Consider the following 13,464-nt stretch of genomic DNA (forward strand, 5'->3'; position numbering starts at 1 on the left):
CTTTCAAGCATTATAACTTCAACATACTTGTAGCTAGAGACACCGTTCAAACATTAAAATGATCACCAGGCTTTGGACTATAAAATACGTTTAGAAATCATTATGGGATGTCGACACAACCTACTGTTTGGTTGACAAAATCTAAAGCAAATATTGCAATAAACTTCATCCATGGCTTGAACGGAACATATTGAAATTCACTGGATCTGGACATATAAGGAATGTGGGCGTGGTTAGCCAACAAACTTCGTTGCTAAGGACGTCCAAAGGTTTACTTTTTCCGATTTGTCTGAAACTAATGTCGATTTGTTCGTCATCCCCAGGCGACCCAAACATAAAATGGTTGCTATGGAGATAAAATTAATAGAAAAGCCGCCATTTTGAAAAAAGTGGATTTTCTGTCAACTTAGAACATGTAGCTTTTGCCAATATGATACTCTCAAACAATGTGTTTTTTTGAGTCAGTTGATGATGCTGATGCTAGCAATTTTAGCCATTTTAGCATCATCTTCAAATTTTCAACAGTACATCCATTTTTATCAACAATTTCAGCTTTCATGCTTAACTCCGTCTACAAATCTTGACCTGTTTTGGTCATTCTACTTTTACAATGCTCACCTTTGACTTTTGGTCCTTTAACTTTTCAAAATATTCCAGGATTTTCCAGGACAGTTCAGCTATTTTTTCAACAATTTCAGCTTTCATGCTTAACTCCTTCTACAATGTTTGACCTATTTTAGACATTCTACTTTTACAATGTTCAGCTTTTTCATCATATTTCTGCTTTCATTCAGCAATACAGCATTCAACCCTGCATTTTCTTCTGGAAATGCAGCTTCTTCTAGTTATTGTTTACTGTTTGTTTGTGTTGCAGAAGAAGAGGAAACAGATCAACAGGGATGCAGATTCTCTCAGTCTGTGCAGTCTGGACATCAATGTAAGTCAAGCTGACGGCTTTAGATGGTTTTAGGTTTTAATGTAACCCTTGTTCTATCCTAGACACTTTAACATTGGGAGTTGGGTCATCTAGACCCACTAGACAGTGCTCTGAACCTTTTTTCTTCAATGATTTGTGATCTTCACTGGTGTCCATGGATTACATGAAATCTTTCCACCTTTATCCACCTTTGTCATGGTAGGGAGAACACGTCAACAGTAGAATAAATTTAAATGTATTTATTTACAGTGTAGTTTGAATAAAGATTTTATCACAGAACTACAGAGAATTCTTAATACAAGATTTGAAGTTAAGAGCATGCAAAGAATATAAAGAAATGGTTATTTTGTTAGAAAAAACAATTAATGTTTTTAGATTATTTTCTTTTTTCATAATTTTACTTTCTTAAAAAATAAAGTTACTCTTCAGTCAGCGAGCACAGCGTGACGTGGTTAGTATTCAGGGGCCTCAGGCGGTCTCTTTTCCTCTATGGCCTGGAAGTGGGCGTGACCAAAATTTAAGGTGGATCTTCTTCAGTGTGCGATGTCTGGTCTGCACCAGCAGGGACTTGCACAGTCAGCACTCTCTTCTTGGTTCCCACAACACCGCCCTTCACCACGACAACGTCATTGGTCACTTCTCCATAGTGGACAAATCCACCCATTGGGTTGATGTTCCTGTTGGACAGATCATGCTTAGCGGAGGGGTTGTTCTTGACAACCTTCCCATCCTTGATTTGGTAACCCTGGCCGATCTTGTAGATATTCTTCTTAATAATAATAATACTAATAATACTACTACTAATAATAATGGACTGCCTTCTTCCAAATGCTCAAAGTTCCTACGAGAAGAAGCTGAAGAAGATCGACCTCAAATGTTGGTCATTCTGCCCTGGGGCAGACTGAAAGAGGCGTGGCTGCCAGTTTGGCGCCTACCTCTGACCATCACCGGGACATTCATGCACATTCACACACTGGTGAAGTCACACTGGAGGCAGGGAGGGTGCAGCGTCTCGCCCAAGGACACAACGACAGTTGACTGGGGGTAGCAAGGATTGAACCGCCGACCCTTTCATCATTGTCAACCGCCTGAGCCACCGTTGCTCGTGGACGGACGGATGGATGGACGGAGGGATGGATGGATGGACGGACGGACGGACGGATGCATGGATGAATGGATGGATGGATGGATGCATGGATGGATGGATGGACGGACGGACGGACGGACGGATGCATGGACGGATGGATGGATGGATGGATGGATGGATGGATGGATGGATGGATGACGGTTTCCTGTGTGAAGTTTAGATTTGCTTTCAGGTTCTCAGCTCAGGTTCTTCAGGACCTGCGCTGAACATTTAAACACCTGGATTACAGTAATCCTAATCCTAATCTGACAGCTTTTAGCTGAGACCTCCAGCTGCAGCAGTGCATCATGGTTTTAGGGGGCCCTGGCTCCTCATGTCTGCGCCCCCCTCCCTGTATTTTTAGCCCGTTCCTTCCCGGGCGTGTCCCTCTGCCTCGGACAGGATGCCCCCCCCCCGTTCAGCGTACTGCGGCGGGACAAACACCCCATCAGTCTCACTTTGTTCCAGCCTGCGCTGACAGACACCCGACCTGGAATAAGTTACAGCGCATTGTTTTCTGCTGCAGCTCGGTGAATCATACTCGGCCTCTTTGTGCTCTGAACCTTATCTGATGGAGGGGTCAAAGGTCGGGAAACGACAGTTCATGAAAACACAGCAGTTCTGCCGAGCAGCTCCCCAAGAGGGACATGAACCTGAAAACAGCTTCATGCTTTCACACATGCAGATTTATTTCTGGTTGTTTACATTGACTGTAAATGAGACCTGGACTGAGTCAGTCTGGTGTCATCCATAAAAACGGATGACTTCCTTTCACAATAGATGCCGCCATGTTGGAACCAGACAACGTTAGTGAGCAGTGATTGGTTCTAGTCGGTCTGAGTCTGAGTTTCTATGGCAACACCAATCAGGAGTGAGCTTGTCTGAAAGCCACACCCCTACCACCTGAAAGCGGGCTACATGAAATCTGTCAAAGGATTTGAACGTTGGACGTTCAAATCTGATTTAGGAAGCAGCTCTGGAGCAGATCCAGAGTTTGTCCGGTCAGTGGGAACAGGAATCGTACAGAATTCCTGTTTCTACCTGAGAATAATAAACTGCATCCACCGCTGTCTGGTGGAACTATTATATATCCTTAGTGAGCATCTTAATCCATCCAAGTATCACTCCTTACTTGTGAATCTCTGCAGGTGAAGGTGGAGACCATGACCTCACTGCTCCACCTCTCAGTGGGCGGAGTCTTGTTAACACCAGAACGCATGCAAGTCTTACAGAAGAACCATGTTAGTTTAAACAGATTATGATAAACGAATCTGTAGCTCTACGAAACAAGAAGCTTCATTGGCTCCTTAATCTGTAAACAAGCATAGTTCATGACATCACGACTCAGATGTCTTGTCTAGAAGATGATCCCATGGAAGGAATAATATTTCATGATCCACCAAAGTCTGACGTCTTCCTGGACGTTTCAGGCTTTAATTCTGTTTTTTTCAATCAAGTTTAGAAAGCAAAGTTGTTAAATGTAAAACAGTCCCAAAAAAGCTTTGTTAAAGTCTCATCATCACTTTAACATGTTTTTTTTTCCAAAATAACTTTTAAAAGACATAAAGTGAAATTATAAACTAACCTTTTGCTCCAAAACGGCATTTTGTGTCTTCTACATGTAATCAGAGAATAACCCCGTCTATTCTGGACGTTTCTCCAGTGATCATTGATTCTTTCCTCCCAGTTAATTAAGACCCCCCCCCCCCCAGGCTGTCATGGTTGACGGGCAGCTGCTGATTTCTATGAACGGAGAACAAAAAAGACGGAGAAGAAGAACTAAGAGCACGTCTGACGGCTGAAGTGATTCTGTTTGAAGGAGGTCCATAGTTAAACCTGCAGACGTTTCATTTGCTTCAAATGTTGTTTTATGCTTGGTTACATTTTCACTGCAGAAATGACGCTCAGTGTTTTCAATAGGCCTGCACAACAAATCCCACATTTATCATTGCAACATCCATATCGCAAAAGTCTGTGAAAATTGTGATGAATGGTAACTTTATATGTGCTAAATCAATTTTATGGCAGCTGGAAGAATTTAACGAGTCCAATAAATCCATTTATGCATTTGACCAATCGGATAGAGCCCTTTACATCATCGGCCAATCAGAAGGAACCCTTTCATGTCAGATGTTTGCCTCCTATGTAGACGAGAGTCATTTGACTTGAATTTAAGTTATGTTGACACTTGTTTAAATTAAACTGTTGCAGTAAAATGCTATTTGTTCATGCATCGCAAGTTATATCGTCATCACAATATTGATCACTAATATTGCGAGTTTTCTTCATATTGTTTAGCCCTAGTTTTCATTTTTGATTATTTACGGTTTATACCTAAAATACTTTCAGGTTTCTAAGTGAAAAGCTTTAGATTCAAGTTTGACGTTCTTTCAACAAGCTGGATGCAAAGTCAGCGTAACCCTTGTGCTATCCTAGGCACTTTACCATTGGGAGTGGGGTCATCTAGACCCACTAGACAGTGGGGTCATCTAGACCCACTAGACCAGAGGTGGGCACTGAGGGCCGCAGTCCTGCATGTTTTCCAGCATACCCTGCTCTGGCATGTTCTGATTGGCTGGACACACCTGAACCAGGTAATCAGCCATGAGTAGGGCAAGATTATTGGCTGGACACACCTGAACCAGGTAATCAGCCATGAGTAGGGCAAGAGTATCTGGAAATCATGCAGACACACCGGCCCTCGAGGCCTGGAATTGCCCACCCCTGCACTAGACAGTGCTCTGAACCTTTGTTCTTCAATGATTTGTGATCTTCACTGGTGTCCATGGATTACATGAAATCTTTCCACCTTTATCCACCTTTGTCATGGTAGGGAGAACACGTCAATGGAAGGGGGGGTCATTTGGACCCCATAGGATAGCACAAGGGTCACGACGAGCTTCCTCTGAAAGGAGCAGTCAGAGACGCCTGTGGAGGTCGGCGTCCAGCTCTGACATCACCAACTGTTGACCGAAAACACAATCAGCTTTTCTCTGACACGACCACGAAACTTCTACTGTGAAATATTTTCATGTTTGTAAAAACTAAAGTGGAATAAGATTCCCAGAGATAAATAGCTGCTGATCCGTTCACATTTAAGTTTCCTGAAGCTCAGCCCACTGTTGTTTTTCCAGAATAATCCAAAGGGAACTTTCTGTTCAGTGGAAAGTTTCAGAAATCAAAAGTCCTTTTTCTTCTGGACGTGCCGTCTACATGACAGAACGTTCCCAAAAACGTTCCCAAATCCGCTCTTTTCCGGTCGGAGTAAAGGTCGTGACCTTTTCCTCTGAGCTGCTTTATAGACGGAGCAGCCGGGAGTTTTCTGTCCATGTTTTACCAGTGATGGATCAGAAGATCCATGAGATGAACGCAGTTCTGCTCCAGGTTCACACTGATCTGCAGAGCAACGTTGATCATAAAAAAGGAAGAATGAAAGTCACAGGAAGAGGAGGAAAGGAAGGAAAGCAGAGACCGAGCCTAGAGAGAGAGAGAGAGAGCCCTCCATCACTGAGGGGGGGGGGGGCAGCAGCTGCCAGAGATTTCCACAGACTCTCAGAGGAGGAACCTGGACAGGAGCAGAAGACATCAAGTCCAGAAGTCCATGACCGGGTCCCTGCACCACAAACCTGAAGGAACCGGACTCGTTCTCCCACACCGCCGCCCGGATCATGACTCTGAAGGTCTTCGTTCCCCCTGGGAGACCTCGCCGTCCGGGACTCGGTCAGGCGTGAAGCTCGCCGTCGTCGTGTTGGTGGGGGGGGGTGGCGTGTCAGCAGGATGGTGGTGGGACAGAAACCCTTTGGACCGCAGCGCTTTCTTTCCGGACGCTCCGAGGAATTCAGCACCAGCGGGCCGAAGCAGGTGGAGGTAAGACGGGGCTCCTCCCACCATCTGAAGACGTCTGAAGGAACAGACCCAACGGACCCCCCCCCCTCCCAGTTCAGTTCAGTTTGGTTTGTGAAGAAGGAGCCTTCCGGAGAAAGTTTAGGACGTCCCTGAAAACATCACCAATCAAATCGATTGATTTCTAACTTCAGACTCAAAGTTATGATCTGATTGATTTCATTTGGTTCTGATCCATTTTAAAAAGATGAAGCACGTTTAGTAAAACTAACGTTTAAGAAAAACCACCAAAGTGACAAACGGACCGATTGACGAAATCTTTTTAATGCTGCATTTATCGTCTTGTTTACTGTATTTTATGTACATAAAAATATTTTTACTAAATTATTGATAACTCATGGGACACAAAGACTACAATGGAATTCGGATCAGGTTTTCCAACGGCTCTTATAGTTCTACAGAACCTCAGATCTTCTTTAGGTTCTGGAAAAGCAGAAAGGACTCAGTCATTTAATTTGGGACAAATTGAAGAGAAACAAAAATAACGTTTGAAGTTGCTTAACAAAAATGTTATTTTTATTTTTAAAAAGGTTTTTTCTTGTGAATTAAAATTTTAAAGACAGTTTCTAGATGCAAATTGTAGAGTAAGTCAGAGGCTGAATATTTATTGATCCCATGTACTTCTGACCAACTGCACTGATTGATCCTTTCAGATGAAGCCCCTCCCCCTCCCAGAAACTAATCACAGCAGGTCAGAGGTCGTCCTGTCAGGCATCAAACCGCTATTGACTGTTTATGACCTGAAAATAGGGTTGTGTTTTTTTTTCTTTTGTTTTTTTAATAAAAAAGAAGAGAATAGGTGTTGTCATCTAAAACAATATTTGGATCTTTTTCAGAAGTATCTGTTTTTTTTAGCATCTTTTAAAGGCAAAAAGTTTGAACGTTTGTTTTTTTCCCACCAAATTTTGAAACGAAAACAATTCAGAAAAAGAACTTTTATTTTGGTAGTCTGCTTCCTGCTGGAGGAAAGAAAAAAGCTGTTTTCATGATTCTGAGTTCCAGAGAGTCAGCTGACTGTGGAAACACACATGCACACACAGATCTGTGCACGTTTGTAACATGCAGCGCTCCAAGACATTTCCAGATCCTCAGACTTCATGAGTCCAGGTTCTGTTCAACAGAAAAACGAAGACATGAAAACCATAGTCTGGAACTGTTTCAACATGTAAACACAGGCAACTTCCTGTAAACTCCAGAACTTCATCTTATTATTCAGGGAAAGGAGGTGGTTCTGCAGTAATATCACAGTCTAGCTTACTTCTCAGCCCTAAAGTTAAAAATGCTTATAATTCATTTGAAAGCATCATATTGTCTTTAAGTCACCCAAACAGGAAAACTCGAAAACCTGTTTTACTCATAATTATTTATCGCCCCCCCGGCCCATATTCAGAATTTTTAACTGAGTTTTCAGACTTCCTATCGACTATTGTCTTAGATTCTGATCAAATTATAATATTAGGGGATTTTAATATTCATGTTGATGACCCCAGTGACTGTCTAGGAAAGGCTTTTGCAGCTTTATTAGATGATGTTGGTTTCACCCAAAGTGTGAATGAACCCACTCACTGTCATAAGCACACCCTGGACCTTGTTCTAACCCATGGTATAGAGATCAGCCAGCTGAGTGTCCTTCCTCTTAACCCCATCATTTCTGATCACTTTCTGATTACCTTCCAGTTTACACTGGAACATCCTTCTGCCCCAGTGAATAAGAAACAGCTTAGAAGAACCTTAACTGACCGTTCTGTGTCTGAGTTTAAACACACAGTTCAGCCAGTACTTAGTGATATTCTGAGAAAATACTCTGAGACCAGCTCCCATATTATCAGTCCTAGTATAAATGACCACTTTGTTAATGATGCCTTACAAGCCCTCAGGAGTACACTCCATGTTGTTGCCCCCTTGAAACCTAAGTTCGTCAGACAAAACCGAGTAGCACCGTGGTTTAACGCTGAAACTCGTTCTCTTAAACAAGAAACCCGTAAGTTGGAAAGAGAATGGCGCCGCTCCGGTTCAGAGCAGTCTCTGGATATCTGGAAACATAGCCTATTAAATTATAAAAAAGCTCTGCGTAGAGCTAGAAGCCAGTACTATTCAACCTTAATATCAGAGAATGGAAACAATCCAAGATTTCTTTTTAGCACTATAGCTAAATTAACTCGCAGTCAGAGCTCAGTAGAACCACATGTTCCTGTTTCTCTCAGCTCTGTTGATTTTCTTACATTTTTCGATAGTAAAATCTCAAATATTAGACATAAGTTAAATCAAGTTATTCCTACTATCAGCCCAGAACAGGCTGAAGTGGTAGAAATGGAGGCATCCATAGAAACCTCTGTAACATTAGACTGCTTCACTGCTGTGGCTCAAGCGGAAATAACATCAATTATTACGTCCTCCAAATCCTCAACGTGTCTGTTAGACCCAATTCCCACTAGACTTTTTAAAGAAACTTTTCCCCTAATTAATGATCCCATATTAACGATGATAAATGCCTCTCTGGAAACGGGTTACGTGCCACAGTCTTTTAAATATGCAGCTGTTAAACCTCTTCTGAAAAAGCCCAGTTTGGATCCTAGCATCTTGGCCAACTATAGACCGATATCAAACCTGCCCTTTATTTCTAAAATCCTAGAAAGAGTTGTAGTTAAGCAGCTTTACTGCCACCTACAGGACAACAGCCACTTTGAAGACTTTCAGTCGGGGTTTAGACCTCACCACAGTACGGAAACTGCACTAGTTAGAGTCTCTAATGACTTGTTATTGGCCTCAGAAAAGGGACTACTTTCTATTCTGGTCCTGTTGGACCTCAGTGCAGCCTTTGACACTATCGACCACGGTATTTTACTCCATAGATTAGAGCAGGACATAGGGATCAGAGGATCTGCTCTCCAGTGGTTTAAATCCTATCTGTCTGATAGGTATCAGTTCGTTAATGTAAATGGCCATTCCTCTCAGTGCACTCGAGTCAACTATGGAGTCCCACAGGGCTCAGTCTTGGGACCGATCCTGTTTACGCTTTATATGTTACCCCTAGGAAACATAATCAGGAAACACAGCATTAATTTTCATTGTTATGCCGATGATACGCAGTTGTATTTATCCATGAAGCCTGACCAGAATGACCAGATAGAGAAACTGAACGCCTGCATCAGTGACATCAAGACCTGGATGACAATTAATTACCTCCTCTTGAACCCAGAAAAAACTGAGGTCATTATACGTGGTCCTAAAAACCTCAGAGATGCTCTGTCTGCTCAGATAGTCTCCCTGGATGGCATAAGTATAGCCCCCAATTCCACAGTTAGAAACCTTGGGGTTTTACTTGACCAGGATTTATCATTTAAGGCTCACATATCTCAGGCGTGCAGAACTGCCTTTTTTCACCTGCGGAATATTGCTAAGATCAGAAATATACTTTCTAAGAGTGATGCTGAAAAACTCATCCATGCATTTGTTACGTCGAGGCTGGATTACTGTAACTCCTTGTTAGCAGCGTGTCCTAAGAGTTCCTTAAGAAGTCTCCAGCTTGTTCAGAACGCAGCTGCTAGATTGTTAGCTGGAACTAACAGAAGAGATCACATCACTCCTGTGTTAGTTTCACTTCACTGGATCCCAGTTGATTCTAGAATTAAGTTCAAGATCCTCCTGTTAACCTATAAGGCCTTACATGGAATGGCCCCGTCCTATATTAAGGACCTCATAGTCCCTTACCATCCAATCAGAACACTTCACTCGCAAAATGCAGGACTGCTTGTGGTTCCTAGAATTAGTAAAAGTACGGTTGGAGGTAGAGCGTTTAGCCACCAAGCCCCTGTCTTATGGAATAAACTCCCAGCTCATGTAAGAGAGGCCGACTCAGTTTCTACATTCAAAGCTAGACTGAAAACATTCCTCTTTGGACAGGCTTATTGTCAGACTAGTTAGTATTCAGAGATTATTTAACTTAATGTTAGTTTGTTTAAATTAAACTTAATAATAACTATTTCTTTTAAAAGGCTGCTAGAAGTTGAAGCTGGGGTAACTATGGTGCACTGGGGTTCTGTCCTCTTTTCTCTTCTACTTCTACCCTTCCTCTCCTCTATTCTTGATCATAATGCATCATTTAGTTCTCCATGCCTCTGTTTGGTGCAGTGATTCATGTATTGTCCCTCTTTCCCTCTCCCCTCCTGGGGAGTGGGAGTGCTTCCAGACTCCAGTTGGCTCATCCGTGCTCCTGTTCCTGACCGTTTACCTCGCCTTTGCTCCCGCTCCTACACCTGGCTGTGGATCCTGCCTCTGGCTCGACTCGCGCCTTTGACTGTCCCGATAACCACAGCTGGATGAAGCTCGTCTGCTGGACTTTTATATATGTAGTTGTAGATTTAGATAAGTTAATTCTTCTCTAAGATTTCTGGTAAATCGCCTGTACGTCCTGGGGGAGGATCCCTCCGTCATGTGGGCACCCCTGAGGTTTCTTCGTTTTTTTCCGGAATCCGGTTTTTTTGGGAGTTTTTCCTTACCGCGAAGGGGGGTCTAAGGGCAGGGATGCCAGTATAGCTTAGTCAGTTTGTTAGTTCATTTTAGTATTTTTCTATTGAACTCTTTGTATTCGTGATCCTTTTGATTTCATGTTTTACTTCGAAGCCCATCGAGACGACTGTTGTTGTGATTTTGGGCTATACAAATAAAATTGAATTGAATTGAATTGAATTATTTGAAAAGTCAGGCGGAAAACGACTTTCCAGTTGTTGGTTAATAATCGGGCCCCTGGTTTTTTTGGTGTCCCTCAGGGATCACTTTAAGGTCTCACTCTTTTCTTTTAGCTTTTGGTTCCAACACTTTGATGTTTTGACAGACGCCTTTCCTTTTTTCCAAACTTCCTGGTTTTCCTTGTTTGTGTTTAATGTCCTGCCTTTGTGGTCCCGTGTTGGAAGCGGAGTCGTCTCCTCGGGACTTTGCCCCCCTAAGTTCAAACCTTGGTGTCTGTCCTGCAGGAGCCCAGCTCCAAACGCAGCAAACCCGTTTCCAGGGTGGCGTCTCTGGCCAGCCTGCTGCCGCCTGTCAAAAGCACCCCCCTGAAGAGGATCGGCCTGCGGCTGCAGGTGAGTCCAAAGCCGCTCCCTCACTGGTTCAAATGTTAGCAAGAACCTCCTCTGTGTTCAACGGAACCTGGGGGAGGAGCTTCAGGGAGCGTCCAGTGTTAAAGTCTGTCTGCCTCCACAGCGCTCCATCAGTTTGCATCATGACAATCAGAGCGCCGCTCCTCTTCCTCCCTCTTCCTCCTTAACAATGACTGCACGGGTCATCCCGGCCGCCATCTCTGACTCCTCGTCCTCCGTCACAGCATCTCGTGTTTCCACGGCAACAGCTCAGCCCTCCAAGCGCCGCGACAGCAAGCTGTGGAGCGAGACGTTCGACGTCCGAACGGGAGCGACTCAAACTCTGAGCCCGAAGGAGATCAAACGACAGGAGGTGAAGGTCACACAGACGTCTGCTGCTGCTCCGCCTCCTGTTTCTACCAGGAGGCGGAGCAGCAGCTGCTGACGTTTTCCTCACTTCTCCTGGAAAAGTCCATCCTGACATTAAAAACAATTTGGTGTCTGATGATCAAAGAAACGATGATGTTTCCTTTTGGCTCCTCTTCTCCCTCCTGAAGGCTATTTTTGAGCTGGCTCAGGGAGAACAAGACCTGGTGGAGGATCTCAAGCTGGCCAAGAAGGTAACCAGATGTTTTTGATGTACTTTCTCCAAATGTTAAACCCTCAGTTCTTTAAAAATGGGAAATTTACTCAGATCATTTTTTCCTCAAGTTTGGAGTTTTTCCCTTACCACGAAGGGGGGTCTAAGGGCAGGGATGTCCAGTTTAGCTTAGTCAGTTTTTTAGATCCATTAAGTATTTTCCTATTGAATTCTAAGGATTCATGATCCTTTTGATTTTATGTTTTACTTTTTCAATTACCGATACGAAGCCCATTGAGACGATTGTTGTGAATTTGGGCTACAAATTAAACTGAATTGAATCTCAATTCCAGGACTTTAGATCTAAAAGCCAATTTGCTTCCAGAAAAGACATTTCTAAAGGAACTCTCCTTCAATGTGAGGCAGAAGACGTCTTAGTGAGGGCTGTCTGTGCAGGAGCAGCATACCTGGATAGAAACAGGAGCCTTTGGTTGGTGCAGACGATTCTGGGGAAAACAGCGACATCTGGAGGATAAACGACGCAACAGCAGCCTCTCCAGAGTTGAACTGTCTGCAAGCTGAGGCTCTTTTCACGCTTCATTTCATTTCTCTGGTTAACCCTTGTGCTATCTTAGATGACCCCCCCCCCCCTTCCATTGGCGTGTTCTCCCTACCATGACAAAGGTGGATAAAGGTGGAAAGATTTCATGTAATCCATGGACACCAGTGAAGATCACAAATCATTGAAGAAAAAAGGTTCAGAGCACTGTCTAGTGGGTCTAGATGACCCACCTCCCAACGTTAAAGTGCCTAGGATAGCACAAGGATTAAACAGAGCATTCATATCGCTAAGGATCAACCAACCAACCAACCAATAAATCAGTACGTTTGACAATAACTAAAATAATTTAGCTGTAACACAGTTTCCCTTTTTTTACATTAGAGAGGAGGAAAAATGAAACAGAGACTGAAAAACCCTGAAGACTTTTTCTGATTGCTCTTCATCCTTAAAACATTCAGTGAATCTGGAAAAACTCCTCTGGAAAGAGACGTGATGCTGTGATTTACAGCGAGTGTCTATGAGAGACGGTCAGAGGAAGAGTCTGGAGGTGGAGGATGAAGGTCTGATGGTGACAGAAGACAGAAGAGCGGATGCTGGTGGACTTTGACAAAAGAATGGAGATGACATAGATGTAGATATACAAGCAGAAGAAGCTCAGAAGTTGATCACATATTGTTCGGATGTTGTTAATCTGAAGGAGATCAGAGACCCGACAGCAGAGGATGGTGGAGAGACTATGACAGCAGATCAGGAGACTTGGTAGAATCAAGACATTCAGGAGTTTGATAGAGAAAAGTGGAGCACTGAGAAGATATGTTGTTGATGCAGAGACCAGAGGCAGAGCTGGAAGCAGCAGAGATGAAGATGCTGAGGTTCTCTTTGGGACCAGGATGGATCAGGAATGAATCCATCACAATAACAGATCATTGATGTTCTGGAGATCCACGAGGGAAGCAGATGGAGACGTCTGGGAGGAGGAGCTGAGATGATGATGGTGAAGGGATGCTGAGACCAAAGAGGAGGTTCATGGATGAGGAGGAGAGAGGAGGATGCAGAGGAGAGGGTTACATGGAGATGAAGGTTTGTGTGTTTGTGCTTCAGGCCTACCATGACCCCATGCTGAAGCTGTCCATCATGACCGAGCAGGAGCTCAACCAGATCTTTGGAACTCTGGAGTCCCTGATTCCTCTGCATGAAGGTAGGAGGTGGTGATCCCAGCACAGACACGCTCACCCTTAAAACGAGGATGAAGACCTGCTTCAGGTCGCATGATAACAG

The 13,464-nt window shown here is 43.6% G+C and overlaps 1 protein-coding gene across 4 annotated transcripts in view; it reads left to right on the plus strand.

The window, feature by feature from the left end:
* The window catches only part of arhgef3 (Rho guanine nucleotide exchange factor 3), a 29,294-nt gene that overhangs the window by 13,201 nt on the left and 2,629 nt on the right, over nucleotides 1–13,464 (plus strand). For 3 of the 4 annotated variants that reach the window (XM_011475694.3, XM_020703639.2, XM_020703636.2), the window contains 5 exons: nucleotides 875–937; nucleotides 10,940–11,047; nucleotides 11,169–11,417; nucleotides 11,602–11,664; nucleotides 13,288–13,384. In XM_011475694.3, coding sequence (XP_011473996.1) covers nucleotides 875–937; nucleotides 10,940–11,047; nucleotides 11,169–11,417; nucleotides 11,602–11,664; nucleotides 13,288–13,384 — 580 coding nt within the window. Of the gene's footprint in view, nucleotides 1–874; nucleotides 938–5,233; nucleotides 5,931–10,939; nucleotides 11,048–11,168; nucleotides 11,418–11,601; nucleotides 11,665–13,287; nucleotides 13,385–13,464 lie in introns of those variants that run through there. The other variant, XM_020703638.2, reaches the window with a different exon arrangement.

Source organism: Oryzias latipes, chromosome 5, assembly GCF_002234675.1.
Source record: "Oryzias latipes chromosome 5, ASM223467v1".
NCBI classification, from domain to species: domain Eukaryota; kingdom Metazoa; phylum Chordata; class Actinopteri; order Beloniformes; family Adrianichthyidae; genus Oryzias; species Oryzias latipes.